The sequence below is a fragment of the Acipenser ruthenus genome, unplaced genomic scaffold, assembly GCF_902713425.1.
Source record: "Acipenser ruthenus unplaced genomic scaffold, fAciRut3.2 maternal haplotype, whole genome shotgun sequence".
Lineage (NCBI taxonomy): Eukaryota > Metazoa > Chordata > Actinopteri > Acipenseriformes > Acipenseridae > Acipenser > Acipenser ruthenus.
In genome coordinates, this window is record NW_026708296.1 from 11,100 (window position 1) to 31,684 (window position 20,585).

A 20,585-nucleotide genomic window follows, 5' to 3' on the forward strand; every position below is an offset into this window, starting at 1 on the left:
GGCACGCACCGCTGCGAACGCGTTCCGGGCGGAAACAAACCACCCGCCGCCAAATACAAAGACAGTTCTGTGGACTACAATTTTATTTCTTATATTCTCTTATCTTTGTTTTTAAAAGTTCTGGTAAATAAGTGAAAAAACAAACAAACAAACAGATAGTATTAAATATGTATTCTTTAATTTCAATTCACACGAAAACTTTAATAACACAAACAACGACTGCTTCTTCTGAGACAACCCCACCTGTATATAAAACAAACTACAACTCCCATCACCCCTCACTGTTTTGTGGAGGCATGCTGGGAGCTGTAGTTTGTGTTTCCGATTATTTTCGGCCTTATTTTGGTAATGGTGCTACGCCTGCCTGATACAGAACTACAGCTCCCATCATCCCTCGCTGTTGCTGCTAATGCAGAGGCATGCTGGGAGCTGTAGTTTTATATCTTTTTACGACAGTACCTCTTCTCACCAGGACTGGGTGGGGGCAGCATTCCCTATACTGTGGATTTATTCCAACAGCATCACAAACCAATCAAATATATATATATATATACACATATATAAACAGCTAAAAAAAATCAAAAAACTAATTTTCTTTCCTCTGGTTAACACTTTTGCTACTGGAATGAGATGTTCATCAACAGTCCTGAAGTGGTTTGAGTTTTATTTTGCTGCTGGTTATGGCTTAGCAGTGCTGCTCCCAGTCTGTGTCTCTCCTCTCTCTCACTCTCTCCTCTCTCTCTCTCTCTCTCCTCTCATCTCTCTCATCTCCCTCTCTCTCTCTCCTCTCTCTCTCTCTCTCCAGCTCCTCCAGTAGATTCTGCGCTGCCTCCTTCTCCTTCAGTCCTGGAGGCGCCGGCCCTGAGATCTGCAGCTGAAACCAGCAAACACACATCAGTGTCCCTCTGTGTCTCTGTCCCTGTGTCTCACTGTCTCAGTGTATCTCAGTCTCTCTGTGTCTGTGTCTCTCTCTGTCTCAGTGTCTCTCACTGTCTCTCTGTGTATCAGTCTCTCTCTGTGTCTCAGTGTATCTCACTGTAACTCTGTGTCTCAGTGTGTTTCTCAGTCTCTCTCTGTGTATCTCAGTGTGTCTGTCTCAGGGTGTCTCAGTGTCTCTCTCAGGGTGTACCTGTGTTAGCAGTTCTCTCAGAGCCTGTGCTGTGCTCTCTCCGCAGCTCCTCTCCTCTTTGCAGTGTGAGTCTCTGTCTCAGTGTCTCTCTCAGGGTGTACCTGTGTCTCAGTGTCTCTCTCAGGGTGTCTCAGTGTGTCTCTCAGGGTGTACCTGTGTAAGCAGTTCTCTCAGAGCCTGTGCTGTTCTCTCTCCCAGCTCCTCAGCTCCTCTCCTCTTTGCAGTGTGTCTCTGTGTGTCAGTGTGTCTCTCTCTGTGTCTCGGTGTCTCTCTCAGGGTGTACCTGTGTAAGCAGTTCTCTCAGAGCCTGTGCTGTGCTCTCTCCTAGCTCCTCTCCTCTTTGCAGTGTGTCTCTGTGTGTCAGTGTGTCTCTCTCTGTGTCTCGGTGTCTCTCTCAGGGTGTACCTGTGTAAGCAGTTCTCTCAGAGCCTGTGCTGTACTCTCTCCCAGCTCCTCAGCTCCTCTCCTCTTTGCAGTCTCCACTATCTGATTCAGGTCTGGCTCCCAAACCACATTCTTACTCTGGTACTTCAGCAGCTGAGGAGACGAGACGAGCTGATCAGATCCATCACACGAGGAAGGCACTAGAGCCCCAAACTAGAGCTGGTCTGCTGGACTCAGTTTAGTTTCAATCACGCTGATGAAGGCACTAGAGCCCCAAACTAGAGCTGGTCTGCTGGACTCAGTTTAGTTTCAATCACGCTGATGAAGGCACTAGAGCCCCACACTAGAGCTGGTCTGCTGGACTCAGTTTAGTTTCAATCACGCTGATGAAGGCACTAGAGCCCCAAACTAGAGCTGGTCTGCTGGACTCAGTTTAGTTTCAATCACGCTGATGAAGGCACTAGAGCCCCAAACTAGAGCTGGTCTGCTGGACTCAGTTTAGTTTCAATCACGCTGATGAAGGCACTAGAGCCCCAAACTAGAGCTGGTCTGCTGGACTCAGTTTAGTTTCAATCACGCTGATGAAGGCACTAGAGCCCCAAACTAGAGCTGGTCTGCTGGACTCAGTTTAGTTTCAATCACGCTGATGAAGGCACTAGAGCCCCAAACTAGAGCTGGTCTGCTGGACTCAGTTTAGTTTCAATCACGCTGATGAAGGCACTAGAGCCCCAAACTAGAGCTGGTCTGCTGGACTCAGTTTAGTTTCAATCACGCTGGTGAAGGCACTAGAGCCCCAAACTAGAGCTGGTCTGCTGGACTCAGTTTAGTTTCAATCACGCTGGTGAAGGCACTAGAGCCCCAAACTAGAGCTGGTCTGCTGGACTCAGTTTAGTTTCAATCACGCTGATGAAGGCACTAGAGCCCCAAACTAGAGCTGGTCTGCTGGACTCAGTTTCATAACGCTGATGAAGGCACTAGAGCCCCAAACTAGAGCTGGTCTGCTGGACTCAGTTTAGTTTCAATCACGCTGATGAAGGCACTAGAGCCCCAAACTAGAGCTGGTCTGCTGGACTCAGTTTCATAACGCTGATGAAGTTGTATGGGACAGGATAGGGGTGCAGGTTTGGGCTGCCCTGGGTGGATAGGGGTGCAGTTTTGGGGTTCAGGGTGGTTCTGGGGGGTCCTGTACTCACCAAGGTGATCAGAGAGAGCAGAGCAGGGTGCAGCACCAACTCCTCTCCCGAATTGAGGAGAGTGTAGACCAGGAAACGAGTCCAGGGCTGGGACACGGCATGCAGGGCTGAGACACAGAGAGAACATAACACAGCCTGACACAGAAAATAACACAGCCTGACACAGAGAAAATAACACAGCCTGACACAGAGAAAATAACACAGCCTGACACAGAGAGAAAATAACACATCCTGACACAGAGAGAACATAACACAGCCTGACACAGAGAAAAGAACACAGCCTGACACACAGAAAAGAACACAGCCTGACACAGAGAAAAGAACACAGCCTGACACAGAGAACATAACACAGCCTGACACAGAGAAAAGAACACAGCCTGACACACAGAAAAGAACACAGCCTGACACAGAGAGAACATAACACAGCCTGGCACAGAGAAAATAACACAGCCTGACACACAGAAAAGAACACAGCCTGACACAGAGAGAACATAACACAGCCTGACACAGAGAAAAGAACACAGCCTGACACAGAGACACTGAGACACAGACACTAACAGAGACACTGAGACACAGACACTAACAGATACTGAGACACAGACACTAACAGAGAGACACTGACACACACACACACACACACACACAGTGCTGGCTGGCTGGCCCCTCAGTTCTGTACCTGTGTTCTGGTTCCTCCGAGTCAGGAAGTCCAGCAGAGCCCCCAGACACCCCACTGCAGAGTGCAGCAGCAGCTCCTGCCTCTGAGAGAGAGAGAGAGACAGAGCAGTATGAGAGAGAGGGGGAGAGAGACAGAGCAGTATGAGAGAGAGGGGGAGAGAGAGACAGAGCAGTATGAGAGGGGGAGAGACAGAGCAGTATGAGAGAGAGGGGGAGAGAGAGGGACAGAGCAGTATGAGAGAGAGGGGGAGAGAGAGGGACAGAGCAGTATGAGAGGGGGAGAGACAGAGCAGGATGAGAGAGAGGAGGAGAGAGACAGAGCAGGATGAGAGAGAGGGGAGAGAGACAGAGCGGTATTACACTGTGTTGTATTGATATTACACTGTGTTGTATTGATATTACACTGTGTTGTAGTTTTATTGCACTGTGTTGTGTTACACTGACCTGTATCAGCAGGCTCTGCAGGGCTGTCAGCAGCCAGTTTGCCCTCTCGCTGCTCAGTGGGTACAGGGCAGAATCGGGGGCCTCTAGGGGGCGCTCTCTCCTCTCAGACGGGCTGACCGTCAGTAGAGAGGAGCTCAGGTCCTGATCCAACAGAGTCTGCAAGAGATGCAGGGAGGAGGCTGAAGAGAGTGGAGGAGAGGAGAGGAGAGAAAGGAGAAGGGAGGGGAGAGAGGAGGAGAGAAGGGATGGGAGAGAAAGGAGAAGGGAGGAGAGGAGAGAAAGGAGAGGGGAGGGGAGAGGAGAGAGATGAAAACCACCTAATAGAATCACTGATTAACAGAATCCAATGCTGATTATTATCCTAATAAAGCCGTCTCTTTACTGAATGAACCCGCTTCGCTTGATCATGTCAGCCAGTTCATTTGAAGGGGACTCACCCAGCAGCAAACTGCCTGTCTTCTTCCTGAAGGAGAGAAGCTGCAGAATCTGATCTAAACTGAGACTGAGCCCCCGGTGAACCTGAAAACACAGAACAGAGAGACGCCCTGCATTCAATAACTAACTAACGTTTCCACTGGAAGTCTCTCTCAGCGTCTTCAGTGTAGATTCAATGGCAAACGTTTCCACTGGAAGTCTCTCTCAGCGTCTTCAGTGTAAATTCAATGGCAAACGTTTCCACTAGAAGTCTCTCTCAGCGTCTTCAGTGTAGATTCAATGGCAAACGTTTCCTCTAGAAGTCTTTCTCAGCGTCTTAAGTGTAAATTCAACGGCAAACGTTTCCACTAGAAGTCTTTCTCAGCGTCTTCAGTGTAAATTCAATGGCAAACGTTTCCACTGGAAGTCTCTCTCAGCGTCTTCAGTGTAAATTCAATGGCAAACGTTTCCACTAGAAGGTCCTTTAGCACGTTTTTTTTCCCCAATTGGACAAGCGGTTTGCAGTGTGACCTACAGACCCCCCCCCCCCCCCCCCCCCCCTTCCCCCCCGGGTCCACTCACCTGGGAGCTGTGAGTCCGCTGGGACTGGAGCAGGGCGCTGAGCAGCAGACAGGCTGAGGAAAGCAGGGAGCTGTGGGCAGGAGAGTCTGAGGACTGAGGCCTGGCCCAGTACAGCTCCCAGACAGACTGGAGCAGATCCAACAGGCCAACATTGGAGAGCAGCATTGAGACAGCTAGAGAGGGGGGAGAGAGGGGGAGAGGAGAGAAGATAATGAACCAGCCCCCTTCTCAAAGTTTACTGCTTTGGTATCCCCCCTGGTAAAAGCACAGCACAGTGTAGTAAAGCACAGACAATTGGATAGTTATCTCCCTCTCTACCCTCTCAGTGCTCTCTCCCCCAATCTCCTCTCCCTCCCCCTTTCTCTCCTCTCTCTCGCCCCTCTCTCCTCTCTCTCTCTCCTCCCTCTCCTCCTAATCTCCTCTCGCCCCTCTCTTCTCCCCCTCTCCTCTCTCTCCTCTCCCCCTTCCCTCCCCCTCTTGCCCCTCTCTCTCCTCTCTCCTCTCCTCTCCCCCCCTCTGTCCCCTCTCTCCTCACCTCTTCCGCTGTTGCAGGCACACAGGCTGCAGTACAGGTAGTTGAAGGCAGGCTGCAGGGCTTCAGTGCTGGAGGATTGCATTTTACCAGCCAGGGTGCTGACTGGGTGAAAGAGGAGAGAGAGAGAGGGAAGGATGAGGGATGAAGGAGAGGGATATGTGTGTATGTGTCTGAGTGTGTCTCAGTGTGTGTGTGTGTGTGTATCTCAGTGTCTCACTGTATCTCAGTGTCTCAGTGTGTGTATCTCAGTGTCTCACTGTGTGTCTCAGTGTGTGTATCTCAGAGTGTCTCAGTGTGTGTCTCAGTGTCTATCTCAGTGTCTCACTGTGTGTCTCAGTGTATCTCAGTGTGTGTATCTCAGAGTGTCTCAGTGTATCTCAGCGTGTGTGTCTCAGTGTATCTCAGTATGTCTCAGTGTACTGTATTGTCTCACCGTGGTACAGCAGTTTGAAGTCAGTGCTGTCCATGTCTCTCCCGGCAGAGCTCTTCATCTGAACCACACACAGCAGCTCCAGCACTAGAGACAGACTCTTGCTCACTGCACAGAGAGAGAGAGAGAGAGGGAGAGGGAGAGGGAGAGCTCTTCATCTGAACCACACACAGCAGCTCCAGCACTAGAGACAGACTCTTGCTCACTGCACAGGGAAAGAGGGGGAGAGGGAGAGAGGCTCAGCCAGCTGAGATTGGAAGAGCATGGGGGGGATAGACTGCAAAATGACTGTGCTAGAATAAAGAACTACAGCTCCCAGCATCCTTCACCACTACCGCAGGTGAGGAGGCATGCTGGGAACTGTAGTTCATGTATCACAGCACGTCCGCCACATCGCGTGACATTAATGTATCATTAGACCTCTATTGATTCATCTATTATTATTATTAGGGGGGTGAACTCTGCATCATCAACAACTGCTGCTGCTGCTGCAGAGTCACTTCCAATAGGAGCTCGTTTGTTTGACGTCTCATCCGAAGGACGGAGCACAAGGAGGTGAAGCGACTCGCTCAGGGTCACACACACACACACACACACGCACACACACAGAGGGAGTCAGTGGCTGAGCCGGGATTTGAACCTCCTGGTATCGAGACCCCCTTCCTCTAACCCGCTGGGACCTTTATTGATTAATCTAACGGAGTCCCTCAGAGCAGTGTGGCCCCTCCTCACCCTCGGGGGCCCGGCCCTCGCTCTCAATCCCGACTCGCTGCAGGATCTGGAGCAGCCGGGGTCTGAGCAGCTCCAAGGACGAGAGGTCGCCGGGGTCACGACCCTGCAGGTAGGACTTCAGCACCAGCAGGGCATTGTGGGATAGCTGGGCCTCTCCAGTGCAGACAATACCCTGAGAAAAAGAGGAGAGAGGGAAGGGGGAGAGAGAGAAGAGAAAGAGAGAGGAGAGGGGAGAGGGGTAAGGGGAAGAGAGGGAGATGGAGAAAGAGGCAGCAAGAGAGATAGAAGGAGAGAAGGGGGAGAGAGAAAAGAGAGAGGAGAGAGAGAGAGAGAAAGAGGAGTAAGACCATTACCAGTAATACCAGTAGACACACTGGAAGGCTTTCTCATTACCAGTTTGACCAGTAGAGAGACCCACACAGGAAGGCTTTCTCATTACCAGTAAGACCAGTATGGTGCTGGGGTTGTCCTGGATGACGGCCAGCACAGCCCTGTAGCTCGGGTCCTGGTTCTCCTGGGGCCCGGTCCAGTCTCCCTGCCCCAGCCAGCGCTGCAGGGCCGGCAGTCCGAAGCGGTCTGTGAGCGTGGGGTACCGGAACAGGAACCTCAAAACCAGGGGGTGGTGTGTGTAGAGGGAGGAGAAAGATGGGTGCACACACAGGGAGCTGGTGAGGGAAGAGAGAGAGACACACACACAGAGCTGGTGAGGGAGGAGAGAGAGACACACACACAGGGAGCTGGTGATGGAGGAGAGAGAGAGACACACACAGGGAGCTGGTGAGGGAGGAGAGAGAGACACACACAGGGAGCTGGTGAGGGAGGAGAGAGAGGGACACACACACAGGGAGCTGGTGAGGGAGGAGAGAGAGACACACACACACAGGGAGCTGGTGAGGGAGGAGAGAGGGACACACACAGGGAGCTGGTGAGGGAGGAGAGAGGGACACACACACAGGGAGCTGGTGAGGGAGGAGAGAGACACACACACACAGGGAGCTGGCGGTAGCACTTTCCATTGTGTCTGATTGCTGTGTTTCTACAGAGCAGTTACTGAGTAAACACACGAGTGCTTACACACCATTACAGTGTTATTATGCAGAGCTATAATACACTTAATGTGGGGATCTGTTAACACGATCTAACCCACACCCTGATATTAACCCTAACCCTGACCTGTGGGTTGGTGTGTGGGTTGGGGTTGGGGTGTGGGTTGGGGTGTGAGTTGGGGTTGGGGTTCAGGTAGGGGTTGGTGTGTGGGTTGGGGTTGGTGTTGGTGTTGGTGTTGGGTTGGGGTGTGGGTTGGGGTTGGTGTGTAGGTTGGGGTTGGGGTGTGGGTTGGGGTGTGGGTGTGGGTTGGTGTTGGGGTGTGGGTTGGGGTTGGGGTTGGGGTGTGGGTTGGTGTTGGGGTGTGGGTTGATGTGTGGGTTGGGGTGTGGGTGTGGGTTGGGGTTGGTGTGTGGGTTGGGGTTGATGTTGGGGTGTGGGTTGTTATGTGGTGTGGGTTGGGGTTGGGGTGTGGGTGTGGGTTAGATCGTGTTAACAGATACCCATATTAAGTGTATTGTAGCTCTGCATAATAACACTGTAATGGTGTGTAAGCACTCGTGTGTTTACTCAGTAACTGCTCTGTAGAACAATCAGACACAATGGAAAGTGGGACTGACCTGCAGATGCTGTTCAGGGGAGACTGAGGGAGGGGAGGGGAAGACAGGCAGACAGACAGACAGGCAGACAGACAGACAGACAGAAAAGCAGATATCAGCTAACAGCTCTGACAACATCTTCCTAAGTGTTTCATATGCAATGTCCAGGGCAGAGAGGGCAGTGTCACGCAGGCTGGGTCACCGAGCCCCACAGCAGCACAGCCTGGCAGTGCCCTGCCACTGAGTGTAGTAGATGTGTAGGGACAAGAATATACTGAAACCCAGGACTGATTCACTTGACAAAAACCCTTCTCTTTCTCCCCTCCCTCCCTCTCTCTCTCCTCTCTTCTCTTCTCCCCTCTCCCTTCTCTCTCCTCCTTCCTATCCCCCACGCTCTCCTCCCTCTCATCTCTCCTTCTTTCTATCCTCCTCTCCTCCTTCCTGTCCCCCACTCTGTCCTCTCTCCTCTCCTCTCCTCCCCTCTCCCTCTCCCCATCTCTCCTCTCCCCCCTCTCCTCACCCAGTCCAGCTCTCTGCTGTAAGCCTGGCTCACAGACAGCAGGTACAGAGCTGCTCTCAGTGTGAAGGCAGGCTGGGTTTCTCTCCTCTCCTGGCTGCAGATCAGGAAACTGCAGACCGCTGGGAAGAGGCTGGCTTCAGGAACCAACCTACAAACAAAATCACAAACACAAGCCAGAGGCTAGAACTCTCACACTAGCCCTGCTGCTGCTGCTGCTGCACCCAGTCCTGGGGTTCAGAGCTCCCCTCAATGAAGTCTAGTATTATTAATATTGAAATGATCAGGAGCCAGGAGTTTGAGCAGGGTTACAAACTCACACTAGCCCTGCTGCTGCTGCTGCTGCACCCAGTCCTGGGGTTCAGAGCTCCCCTCAATGAAGTCTAGTATTATTCATATTGAAATGATCAGGAGCCAGGAGTTTGAGCAGGGTTACAAACTCACACTAGCCCTGCTGCTGCACCCAGTCCTGGGGTTCAGAGCTCCCCTCAATGAAGTCTAGTATTATTCATATTGAAATGATCAGGAGCCAGGAGTTTGAGCAGGGTTACAAACTCACACTAGCCCTGCTGCTGCTGCTGCACCCAGTCCTGGGGTTCAGAGCTCCCCTCAATGAAGTCTAGTATTATTAATATTGAAATGATCAGGAGCCAGGAGTTTGAGCAGGGTTACAAACTCACACTAGCCCTGCTGCTGCTGCTGCTGCTGCTGCACCCAGTCCTGGGGTTCAGAGCTCCCCTCAATGAAGTCTAGTATTATTAATATTGAAATGATCAGGAGCCAGGAGTTTGAGCAGGAGAGGGATGGAGAAGGGAGGAGAGAGGGGAGGGGAGGGGTGGAGAGTGTTTACCTGTCCTGGTGGAGGTGTGCCAGGTACAGCAGGGTGAGCAGGCAGTGCTGTGTGTCCCTCACCCCCACCTCCCCTCCTGGGTCCTCGCTGAGCAGGATGGGGCAGTCTGACAGCCGGCAGGTCAACATGGGCAGAGCCCTCTGCAACACACACTGCAGCTCATCCAGCTCTACAGAGAGAAGAGAGAGGAGAGACTGACACACACACTGCAGCTCATCCAGCTCTACAGAGAGAGGAGAGACTGACACACACACTGCAGCTCATCCAGACACACACAGAGACACACACACACACACTGAAAGACACACACACACTCCCTCACCTTGCTGTGTGGACTCTGCTGTCTGCTGGTTTGCTAGCAGGCTCAGGCTCACTCTGCACAGGAACTCAGAGCAAACTGCATTGAGCTGAGCGTTCCTGAGAGAGGAGGGGAGACACAGCATGTCAGGGTTAGGGTTGGGGTTAGGTTTAGGGTCAGGGCTCCCCCTCTCTTTCCCCCTACCTCTCTCCCGCACAGAAGGCTGCTTTCAGCTCTAGGGTCAGTCTGAAGAAAGAGGATGAAGCTGAGGAAGGGATACAAGATATCATGTTAAATACAGTATATCATTATTAATAATAATAATAATAATAATAATAATAATAATAATAATAATCCCAAACTCCAGTGTCTTCAAGTAACAGGCCTCCAGTTTACCCAGTTTGGCAGAGAACTGTCCCATCATGCTGGGGACCAGGCTGTACTGGGAGTTGAGGACGGAGTAGAAAACCAGTATCAGTGAGGCACTGGGAGCTCTCTCACACAGGCTCTGCACACAGGGAGTGAAAAAACATCCAAACAAGCCATCAGAAATCACAGGTAAGACCACAAGAAACTAGAGTCCAGCAGACCAGCTCTAGTGTGGGGCTCTAGTGCCTTCATCAGCGTGATTGAAACTAAACTGAGTCCAGCAGACCAGCTCTAGTTTGGGGCTCTAGTGCCTTCATCAGCGTGATTGAAACTAAACTGAGTCCAGCAGACCAGCTCTAGTTTGGGGCTCTAGTGCCTTCATCAGCGTGATTGAAACTAAACTGAGTCCAGCAGACCAGCTCTAGTTTGGGGCTCTAGTGCCTTCATCAGCGTGATTGAAACTAAACTGAGTCCAGCAGACCAGCTCTAGTTTGGGGCTCTAGTGCCTTCATCAGCGTGATTGAAACTAAACTGAGTCCAGCAGACCAGCTCTAGCTTGGGGCTCTAGTGCCTTCATCAGCGTGATTGAAACAGCGTTTCAGCTCCAGGAAATTCAGAACAACGTTTCATGCCTTAAAACTAGCAAAAAAAGACGTCAATAGAGCGATCAATGAATCAGTCAATAAAGCGATGGACGGGTCGCTCTGTAAAGGGACTCACGGTGACGGTGGGAATGCAGAGGGTGTCGCACGCAGAGAGGAGGAAGCGAGTGAAGCTCTCCAGGGTGTCGACGACGCTGTGAGAGTGAGGGGCTGTGAAGACATTGAGCAGCAGAGAGGGGTGGAGAGAGCAGTCCGCAGCCAGCCTGAATACAATACAATACAATACAATACAATATAATATAATACAATACAATACAATATAATACAATATAATACAATACAGTACAGAACAATACAATACAAGAAAGAATATATGAAAAAGGAAACAGATACAAATTAAGAATGAAAACAAAACAAAACAGAGACAGAAATAAAGTCAGCAAAGAAGAAACCAAGAGGGAAAGAAAGATAGAGAGAGAGAACAAGAAAGTTTCCAAACGAGACCCCATTCAGCCCATCTTGCTCGTTTGGTTGTTAGTAGCTTATTGATCCCAGAATCTCATCAAGCAGCTTCTTGAAGGATCCCAGGGTGTCAGCTTCAACAACATTACTGGGGAGTTGGTTCCAGACCCTCATGATTCTCTGTGTAAAAGAGAGAGAGAGAGAGAGAGAGAGAGAGAGAGAGAGAGAGAGACAGAGAAAGGGAGGGAGGGAGGGTGCTGGCTGTGTACCTGCAGGCTCTGTGGAAGGTCTCCAGGGAGCTCAGTATGAACACAGAGAGGGAGGGAGGGTGCTGGCTGTGTACCTGCAGGCTCTGTGGAAGGTCTCCAGGGAGCTCAGTATGAACACAGAGAGGGAGGGAGGGAGGGAGGGTGCTGGCTGTGTACCTGCAGGCTCTGTGGAAGGTCTCCAGAGAGCTCAGTATGAACACAGAGAGGGAGGGAGGGAGGGAGGGTGCTGGCTCTGTACCTGCAGGCTCTGTGGAAGGTCTCCAGGGAGCTCAGTATGAACACAGAGAGGGAGGGAGGGAGGGAGGGTGCTGGCTCTGTACCTGCAGGCTCTGTGGAAGGTCTCCAGGGAGCTCAGTATGAACGCCCCCGCTCTCGAGGGCTCCGAGGCGGTCTGTGCTGTGGCTCGGCGCTGTGTCAGGCTGGCAGTCTCTGCTGTGTCTCTGCATCGCTCCAGAGCCACCTCCACCAGACTCTGCAGGGCCTGGTACTGCACTGGAACAGGGAGGTGACTGATCCTGAGAACACACAGAAACACACACTGACACTGAGGACACACAGGCACACACACTGACACACACACACACACACTGACACACACACTGGTACTGCACTGGAACAGGGAGGTGACTGATCCTGAGGACACGCAAAAACACACACTGACACTGAGGACACACAGGCACACACACGCTGACACAGACACACACACACACTTGCACACACACTGGTACTGCACTGGAACAGGGAGGTGACTGATCCTGAGGACACACAGAAACACACACTGACACTGACACACTGACACACAGACGCTGACACAGACACACACACACACTGGTACTGCACTGGAACAGGCAGATGACTGACCCTGAGGACACAAAGAAACACACACACTGACACACAGACACACACACTGACACACAGACCCACTCACACACTGACACAGACACACACACACACACACACTGACACACACACACACACACATACTGACACTGACACACAGACACACACACACTGACAAAGACACAGAACTAAAGAAAGCTGACCCGAGGGATGCAGTAGCAGTGGATAAAGAAAGAAGGTGAGAGAGATAGAAAGAGAGAGAGAAAGGAAGTCAGACAGACAGACAGGAAGCTGACCTCAGCAGTGCTGAGGCTGCGCAGGCTGCCTCTGTCGCCACCTCCAGGCTGCTGCTGGTAATGCCCTCTCTCAGGGTCTCTGCAGCCTCCCTGAATGAAGCGGGGCTGGAGAACAGCTTGATGCCCTCGGGCTGCCTGGGGGGGGTGTATTGATCGGGTATTAGTATATCTGATGCACAGTAAGGGCATTTTTTTTAATGACGGACCCGTTGTGTTCAAATTCAATGGGACATGGAGGGCGTGTATTCACCCCAGCTACAAAACATCCCTCAAGAACCACTCTGTGAACTACAATGAGCTGTGCTGTGGTCTTGATACACAGAAAATTGGTACAGCCCAGCCAGAACTACAGCTCCCAGCATGCCTCCTCACCCGCGGCAGTGGTGAGGGATGCTGGGAGCTGTAGTTCTTTATGCTGTGGTCTTGTATCCCAATCCAAACGATACAGACCTCTATTAGGATGCGTCATGTAAAGAAAGCATTGCGATTCATCGATACACAGTGAATCGGTCCAGCCCTGGCTATAGGACTACAGCTCCCAGCATGCCTCTGCACCCGCAGCAGTGGTGAGGGATGCTGGGAGCTGTAGTTCTTTAATTACAATGCACTATAGCAGCGATACAGACCTCCATTAGGATACATGATGTAAAGATGGTATGTCATGAATGTCCGCCCCCCTCCCCACCCCCCCTCTACCTCTGCAGCACCTCTCTGAACAGCAGCAGCCCCTGTTTCTGCACCTCGGGGTTTCCCAGCCTCACAGACTCCCTCACACTGCGCACCAGAGACTCAATACCTGCTCGGGGCGCCGGGGAGAGGGGGAGGAGAGAGGAGGAGAGGTGAGGCAATTAAAAAGGTGTCCGTTTCATACTGTACACAGAGTGAGGGAGGGAGGGAGAGGGGGAGGAGAGGAGGAGGAGGAGAGAGGTGTCTGTCTCATACCCTACAGAGGGAGGGAGGAGAGGAGGGAGGTGTCTGTCTCGTACCGTACACAGAGTGAGGGAGGGAGAGAGGAAAGGAGAGGAGGGAGAGGGGGAGGAGAGGAGGGAGGTCTGTCTGTCTCGTACCGTACACAGAGTGAGGGAGGGAGAGAGGAGAGGAGAGGAGAGGGGAGGGGGGAGAGGGGAGAGGAGAGGAGGAGAGAGGGGAGAGAGGAGAGGAGGGAGGGAGAGGGGGAGGAGAGGAGGGAGGTGTCAGTCAGTCTTGTACCGTACACAGAGGGAGGGAGGGAGAGGGAGAGGGAGAGGGGGAGGAGAGGAGGGAGGTGTCAGTCAGTCTCGTACCGTACACAGAGGGAGGGAGGGAGAGGGAGAGGAGGAGAGAGGGGAGAGAGGAGAGGAGAGGAGGGAGGGAGAGGAGGAGAGGAGAGGGAAAGGGAGGGAGGTGTCTGTCTGTCTCGTACCGTACACAGAGTGAGGGAGGGAGAGGGAGGGAGGGAGGGAGAGGAGAGGAGGGAGGTGTCAGTCAGTCTCGTACCATACACAGAGGGAGGGAGAGGGGAGGGGAGGGGAGGAGAGAGGGGAGAGAGGAGAGGAGGGAGGGAGAGGAGGAGAGGAGAGGGAAAGGGAGGGAGGTGTCTGTCTGTCTCGTACCGTACACAGAGTGAGGGAGGGAGAGGGAGGGAGGGAGGGGGGAGGAGAGGAGAGGAGGGAGGTGTCAGTCTGTCTCGTACCGTACACAGAGGGAGGGAGAGGGAGGGGGAGGGGGAGGAGAGGAGGGAGGTGTCAGTCTGTCTCGTACCGTACACAGAGGGAGGGAGAGGGAGGGGGAGGGGGAGGAGAGGAGGGAGGTGTCAGTCTGTCTCGTACCGTACACAGAGGGAGGGAGGGAGAGAGGGAGAGGGAGGAGGGAGGTGTCAGTCTGTCCCGTACCGTACACAGAGGGAGGGAGGGGGAGGAGAGGAGGGAGGAGGGAGGTGTCAGTCAGTCTCGTACCGTACACAGAGTGGCACTTTGTGAAGAAGAGTTTCTCCTCAGTCAGCAGCAGCAGGCAGCTGTACACAGACCAGAGCAAAACCTCATTACTGCAGCTCAACCTCTCAAACAGGAACTCTGCAGAGAGAGAGAGAGAGAGAGAGAGACAGAGAGTATCTGAGTGAGATAGGAACTGACACACACACACACTGACACACACACACACGCTGACACACACACACCCCCCCTGATCTCACCCGGTATGTCTGCCAGTATGAGTGGTGCAGCGTACTGGTGTGGAGAGTGCACCAGTATAGACGCCATGCACTGGGAGCTGGCAATCTGCAGGGTCTCGTCCCGGCTCAGCAGCAGCTGTGAGGAGGGAGAGAGAGAGAGGGGGAGGGAGGGAGAGGGGGAGGGAGAGAGAGAGAGGGGGGGGGGGAGAGAGAGAGAGAGCGGGGGGGAGAGCGAAAGAGGCTCACAAGAGTTATGAATATCACCTCAATGGATTGTAGACATTGTAAACACGTGTGAGTGTGTCTTTATGTGTGTGTGTGTGCGCCTGTGTCTCTGTGTCTCTGTGTGTGTGTGTGTGTGTCTCACTCACCCTCTTCAGTGTCAGAGGCAGGGAGCCCCCCTGTGTGATCTCAGTCTCCTCGCTGTTCTGCTCGTTCACAGGGGGCTCCATCAGCAGCGACACAAACTCACTGGAGCTGAGCAGCTGCTTCAGGAAACCTGCAGAAAAAAGAAAAAAAAAAAAAAGTGTTGCAATTAAAATTTCAAAAACTTTTCTCCCTCTCCTCTCCCCACTCCCTCCTCTCCTCTCTCCACTCCTCTTTTCCCTCTCTCCTCCCTTCCCTCCTTCTCTCCTGTCTCCTCCCCTCCCCCCTCTCTCTTCTCCTCCCTCCTCTCCTCTCCCCACTCCCTCCCTCCTCTCCCCACTCCCTCCCTCCACTCCTCTTTTCCCTCTCCTCCCTTCCCTCCCTCTCTCCTGTCTCCTCCCCTCCCCCTCTCTCTTCTCCTCCCTCCTCTCCTCTCCCTCTCCTGTCCTCTCCTCCCCCTCTCTCTTCTCCTCCCTTCTCTCCTCTCCTCTCCTCTCCTCCCTCCCTCTCCTCTCTCTCACCCAGGCAGTTGATGTGCAGCTCCCTGCTCTGAGCTCTGCTCATGGTTGTCAGCAGTCCTGCGCACAGCCTGTCTCTGAAGAGCGCAGAGAGCCTGTCCTGGGCTGCCGAGCCCCCCCCTCCTCCTCCTCCTCCTCCCCCTCCATACAGCCTCCCGAACACAAAGCACAGAGAGGCCTGGACCCCCTCGTCAGGGAACAGGAGTGCCCCGGAGAGCTGCTGCAACAGAGGCACTGAGAGAGAGGAGAGGGGAGAGGGGAGAGAGACAGGAGAGAGGAGAGAGGAGGAGAGGAGAGGAGGGGAGAGAGGAGGAGAGGAGAGAGGGGAGGGGAGGGGAGGAGGGGAGGAGAGAGGATAGGAGAGGAGGGGAGAGGGGATATGAGAGGAGAGGAGGAGAGAGGGGAGAGAGGAGAGGAGAGGGGAGAGAGGAGAGGAGAAGAGAGGAGATAGGAGAGGAGGAAAGGAGGGGAGAGGAAAGGAGAGGGAAGAGAGGAGAGGAGAAGGAGAGGAGAGTCAACAACAGTACAGTCCATACACAACAGGGGCAAGAGTAGAGGCCAGAGGAAAACTATAGGAACATAATTTAGATCTTTTATTTAAAATTGTGGGTTTTACGTCTCATTCGAAAGGACGGAGCTCAAGGAGGTGAAGCGACTCGCTCAGGGTCACACACACACGCACACACACACACACACACACACACACAGAGCGAGTCAGTGGCTGAGTCGGGATGGATTTGAACCTCCTGGTTCTGAGACCTGCTTACTGTGTTCCAGCGTCAGCCTCTCAGCTGAGCCCGGGACCGACTCCAGCAGCTTCCCCAGGAAGGTGAACAGGGGCAGGCAGCGCCTCACGCTGGCCGGGCCGAGCAACTGCGGCAACACACAAAGCAGGAAAACCAGACTGCGTTGAATTCAATACGAAAACCGATTCCCAGGGATTCTTGTAATTTAATAATATCTCACCTTTTTTTCACACTCCTCCAGCACGCAGTGCAGAAGCTGGTCTGACTTCAATTCCACCAGGAGCTGCACCAGCACTGAATAATCAAACACACACACACACAATACAAGACTACAGAGCAGGGGGGTTCACTACAGCTCCCAGCATGCCTCTGCATTCACAGTAACAGCAAGGGCTGCTGGGAGATGTAGTTCTTTATAGAAAACCCACAGGCAAGCGTTCCAATGACGTCATTCTTTTTTTTGCTCCAGATAGCTGTCTGAAGAACTACAGCTCCCATCACCCCTCGCTGTTACTGCCGAAGCATGCTGGGAACTGTAGTTTTTATTCAGCTTTTGTTTACAGATTCAGATTCAGGGGGTGGCTTTTCATTTAAACCTCAGCTCTCAATCGCTTCACGAGACCCTGACCGGAACTGACAATTACCTTAATTAGCTCTTCTTAATTGTTTTTAAAACAGCAGCTGGGAGATTTGAAATTAAACTGTTAAAGTATGAGCGACTTGAAATCTGCAACTTTTCAGGAGTGGAAAAAAATATTTTAAAAAGGTCTAATTAAGCAAATTATCACGACGAAGGGTCTGGTTCCCTAATTTAGAGCTCAGTTGGAAGGAGGCGGGGTGGGGGGGTCACCCCAGGACCGGGGGGGGGGGGGGGCACGAAGATCTGCTATATTATTATTATTATTTATTTCTTAGCAGACGCCCTTATCCAGGGCGACTTACAATTGTTACAAGATATCACATTATTTTTTACATACAATTCCCCATTTATACAGTTGGGTTTTTACTGGAGCAATCTAAGTAAAGTACCTTGCTCAAGGGTACAGCAGCAGTGTCTCCCCCACCTGGGATTGAACCCACGACCCTCCGGTCAAGAGTCCAGAGCCCTGACCGCTACTCCACATTGTATAAAACAGAGGCTGGGGCTCTCCTCTCTCACACAGCGTGACTGGGGGAGCGGGACGGTCTCTATCTCTGTACCTTGGATGACTTCCTCGAGCACGGAGGCTTCTTCGGAGCTGTGCAGCATTGCTGTACCCGGGAACAGAAAACACAGACGGTGAAAACACAGCGACGGGACCATGCACTGAAACTGCTGAGGAGATCGTGTGCCAGACTTCACACACAGAGGTACAGTTTGAACATTTTCTGTTCTACATTTTCACACACCAGTGCTGGGAATCAGACTCCTATCGCAGTGCAGCGTGATCCATTCCAGGTTTTACTGCTTCCAGCTTGATCAGCCCCCAGTGTGTCTAGCTAACAAGCTCAGATGTGTCTTATTATTAAACTCCTAGTGAAACCAGGACTGGATCACACTGCTGTGCAGCGGGAGTCTGATTCCCAGCCCTGGAGATAGACTTTGGTTGAAGGAGGTTTGTAGCTGATTTTATAGTGAAGAGAGCTACAGGATATTGCTGGGAACTGTGGAATATTTAGACAGAGAGATCAGGGATGGGAATCAGGCTCCTATCGCACAGCAGTGTGATCCAGTCCAGGTTTTACTGCTACCAGCTTGATCAGCCCCCAGTGTGTCTAGCTAACAAGCTCAGGTGTGTCTTATTATTAAACTCCCAGTGAAACCAGGACTGGATCACACTGCTGTGCAGCGGGAGTCTGATTCCCAGCCCTATACAGACACACTGACAGAGACACACAGTCCTAAATTTTAATATAGGGGAGTTCTGACACCCAGGACTGGGTGCTGTGCTAGTTTCTGAGCCCCGAAGAGGCCCTGTGTCTTACCCAGCAGCGTCCCGATGAAATGCACGCAAACACGGCTGTCTTGCAACAGCAGCTCCGCCACCTCGGCCGGGAAGCGCGTCATGACGCTCTTGAAACAGCAGAGGGCGTGCTTCTTCCGAACCACCTGCGATTAAGACAGCCAGGTGTGTGTCGCTATGTAGAATGAGCTTGCTGGCTAGGACTACGGCTCCCAGCATGCCTCAGCATGGCCGCGGCCATGCTGAGGCATGCTGGGAGCTGTAGTTCTTTATGCTGTGGTCTCGTATCACAAGCGATACAGACCTCTGTTACGATACATCATGTACAGCTGTGGACAAAAGTTTAGCAGCATCACCCTCTATATAGAATGAACTGATTCAGCTTCATAGAGTCCAATGAAAGCTGCTGAATAATGTTCCCTTGTTAACATATTGAATTCCACCCCCTCTATATAGAATGAACTCCCTCAGCTTCATAGAGTCCAATGAAAGCTGCTGAATAATGTTCCCTTGTTAACATATTGAATTCCACCCCCTCTATATAGAATGAACTGATTCAGCTTCATAGAGTCCAATGAAAGCTGCTGAATAATGTTCCCTTGTTAACATATTGAATTCCACCCCCTCTATATAGAATGAACTCCCTCAGCTTCATAGAGTCCAATGAAAGCTGCTGAATAATGTTCCCTTGTTAACATATTGAATTCCACCCCCTCTATATAGAATGAACTCCCTCAGCTTCATAGAGTCCAATGAAAGCTGCTGAATAATGTTCCCTTGTTAACATATTGAATTCCACCCCCTCTATATAGAATGAACTCCCTCAGCTTCATAGAGTCCAATGAAAGCTGCTGAATAATGTTCCCTTGTTAACATATTGAATTCCACCCCCTCTATATAGAATGAACTCCCTCAGCTTCATAGAGTCCAATGAAAGCTGCTGAATAATGTTCCCTTGTTAACATATTGAATTCCACCCCCTCTATATAGAATGAACTGATTCAGCTTCATAGAGTCCAATGAAAGCTGCTGAATAATTTTACGTTAACATATTTCATTATTACAAACCGTTTTGCAGGTTTCCACATATACTGACAAAAAAACAACTTGAATAATGTGACATTTCAAAATGGTGCCTAATAAATAATAATATTGCCACGGAGTCCATTTTTGTTTTTGCCAGGATATGTAATAATAATAATAATAATAATAATAATAATAATAATAATAATAATAATAATAATAATAGTAATAATGACAGCGCGTCTCAACAACAATCGAGTGAGGCGCGTTGTCCAAAAATAAATAAATAAATAAATAAATAAAAACTGATCCATTCACAAAATATAAGGTTGCCCGTTCTCTCTCAGACAAAGTCCAGCGTTTTATTTAATTATTCCAGATTATTATTAATTTCTTAGCTGACGAAACAGATTGAATTGGATTAAAAATTAAAAATACTCGCCACAGAAGTCACTTAATAGACTAAAAGCGCAATTATGATTATTATTATGATGATTATTATTATTATTATGATGATTATTATAATTATTTAAATGTGATGTTACCGATATCGCGCTGTCCTCCATCATCTCCACCACGCAGGCTGTGCAGAGCAGCTGGCCGCTGTCGGGCGAGCCGAGCCGAGCCGTCCACTTCGGGTCGTGTCTGAAGTGAATTCGCTCGCAGACCACGTCCAAACCCGACATCGCCGAAAACTACCAAGACTTTCTCAATAAAACGACTAAATTTCACACAGAAACTCCCAAACACCTTACAAATACGAAACTAAACGTTTCATATCGGCCTATTGATATATATATTTTTAAATAGTTTATTTTTTTTCCTAACTATTTAAGTAATATCATCGAACACACAAGCAGAACTGTTTCCTAAATTTTGCTACGATTTATAATCTTTATTTTAAGATGAATAAATGTATATATTTTTGAGTCCTGTCGTATTTCTAGATGTTTCTTCGAAGCGGTTTGTCGAGGAGCTGCTCTCGAGACCAAATTGGCGGGAACCAATTAAAAAAAAAAAAAAAAAAAAAAAAAAAAAGAAGAGTTTGCTGGGGCTTGCTGAGATGCTGATTGGACAGTAAATTGACCAATCAGATCATACTCGGTCACGCTATGACGTGTCCCGCTCCGATCCCGCACGTATTATTATTATTATTATTATTATTTATTTCTTATC

General features: G+C 50.9%; 1 protein-coding gene across 1 annotated transcript; it reads right to left on the bottom strand.

The window, feature by feature from the left end:
• Nucleotides 1-198: 198 nt before the first annotated feature.
• On the bottom strand, nucleotides 199-20,250 carry LOC131730541 (meiosis inhibitor protein 1-like). Its single transcript, XM_059020677.1, has 30 exons — nucleotides 19,955-20,250; nucleotides 18,409-18,532; nucleotides 17,644-17,694; nucleotides 16,664-16,737; nucleotides 16,465-16,570; nucleotides 15,701-15,931; nucleotides 15,185-15,312; nucleotides 14,835-14,949; nucleotides 14,599-14,715; nucleotides 13,361-13,460; nucleotides 12,665-12,799; nucleotides 12,262-12,283; nucleotides 11,849-12,096; nucleotides 10,916-11,060; nucleotides 10,223-10,334; nucleotides 10,031-10,091; nucleotides 9,851-9,945; nucleotides 9,529-9,697; nucleotides 8,682-8,829; nucleotides 8,183-8,205; nucleotides 6,958-7,183; nucleotides 6,519-6,690; nucleotides 5,790-5,894; nucleotides 5,357-5,458; nucleotides 4,822-4,994; nucleotides 4,263-4,344; nucleotides 3,826-4,004; nucleotides 3,383-3,464; nucleotides 2,707-2,813; nucleotides 199-874 (listed from the first exon to the last, which is right to left on the bottom strand). Exons 1-30 carry the CDS (start codon nucleotides 20,093-20,095, stop codon nucleotides 686-688), a joined length of 3,762 nt encoding a protein of 1,253 aa, XP_058876660.1. The 5' UTR covers nucleotides 20,096-20,250; the 3' UTR covers nucleotides 199-685.
• Between the last annotated feature and the right edge of the window lie 335 nt (nucleotides 20,251-20,585).

Excerpts from the sequence above, each read along its gene's own strand:
- LOC131730541 (XM_059020677.1), bottom strand. The coding sequence starts at position 20,095 with ATGTCGGGTTTGGACGTGGTCTGCGAGCGAATTCACTTCAGACACGAC. Across the intron at positions 15,313-15,700 it reads GCTGCACATCAACTGCCTGG|GTTTCCTGAAGCAGCTGCTC; the intron begins GTGAGAGAGAGG and ends TTTTTTCTGCAG. Across the intron at positions 11,061-11,848 it reads ACCTTCCACAGAGCCTGCAG|GCTGGCTGCGGACTGCTCTC; the intron begins GTACAGAGCCAG and ends TATTGTATTCAG.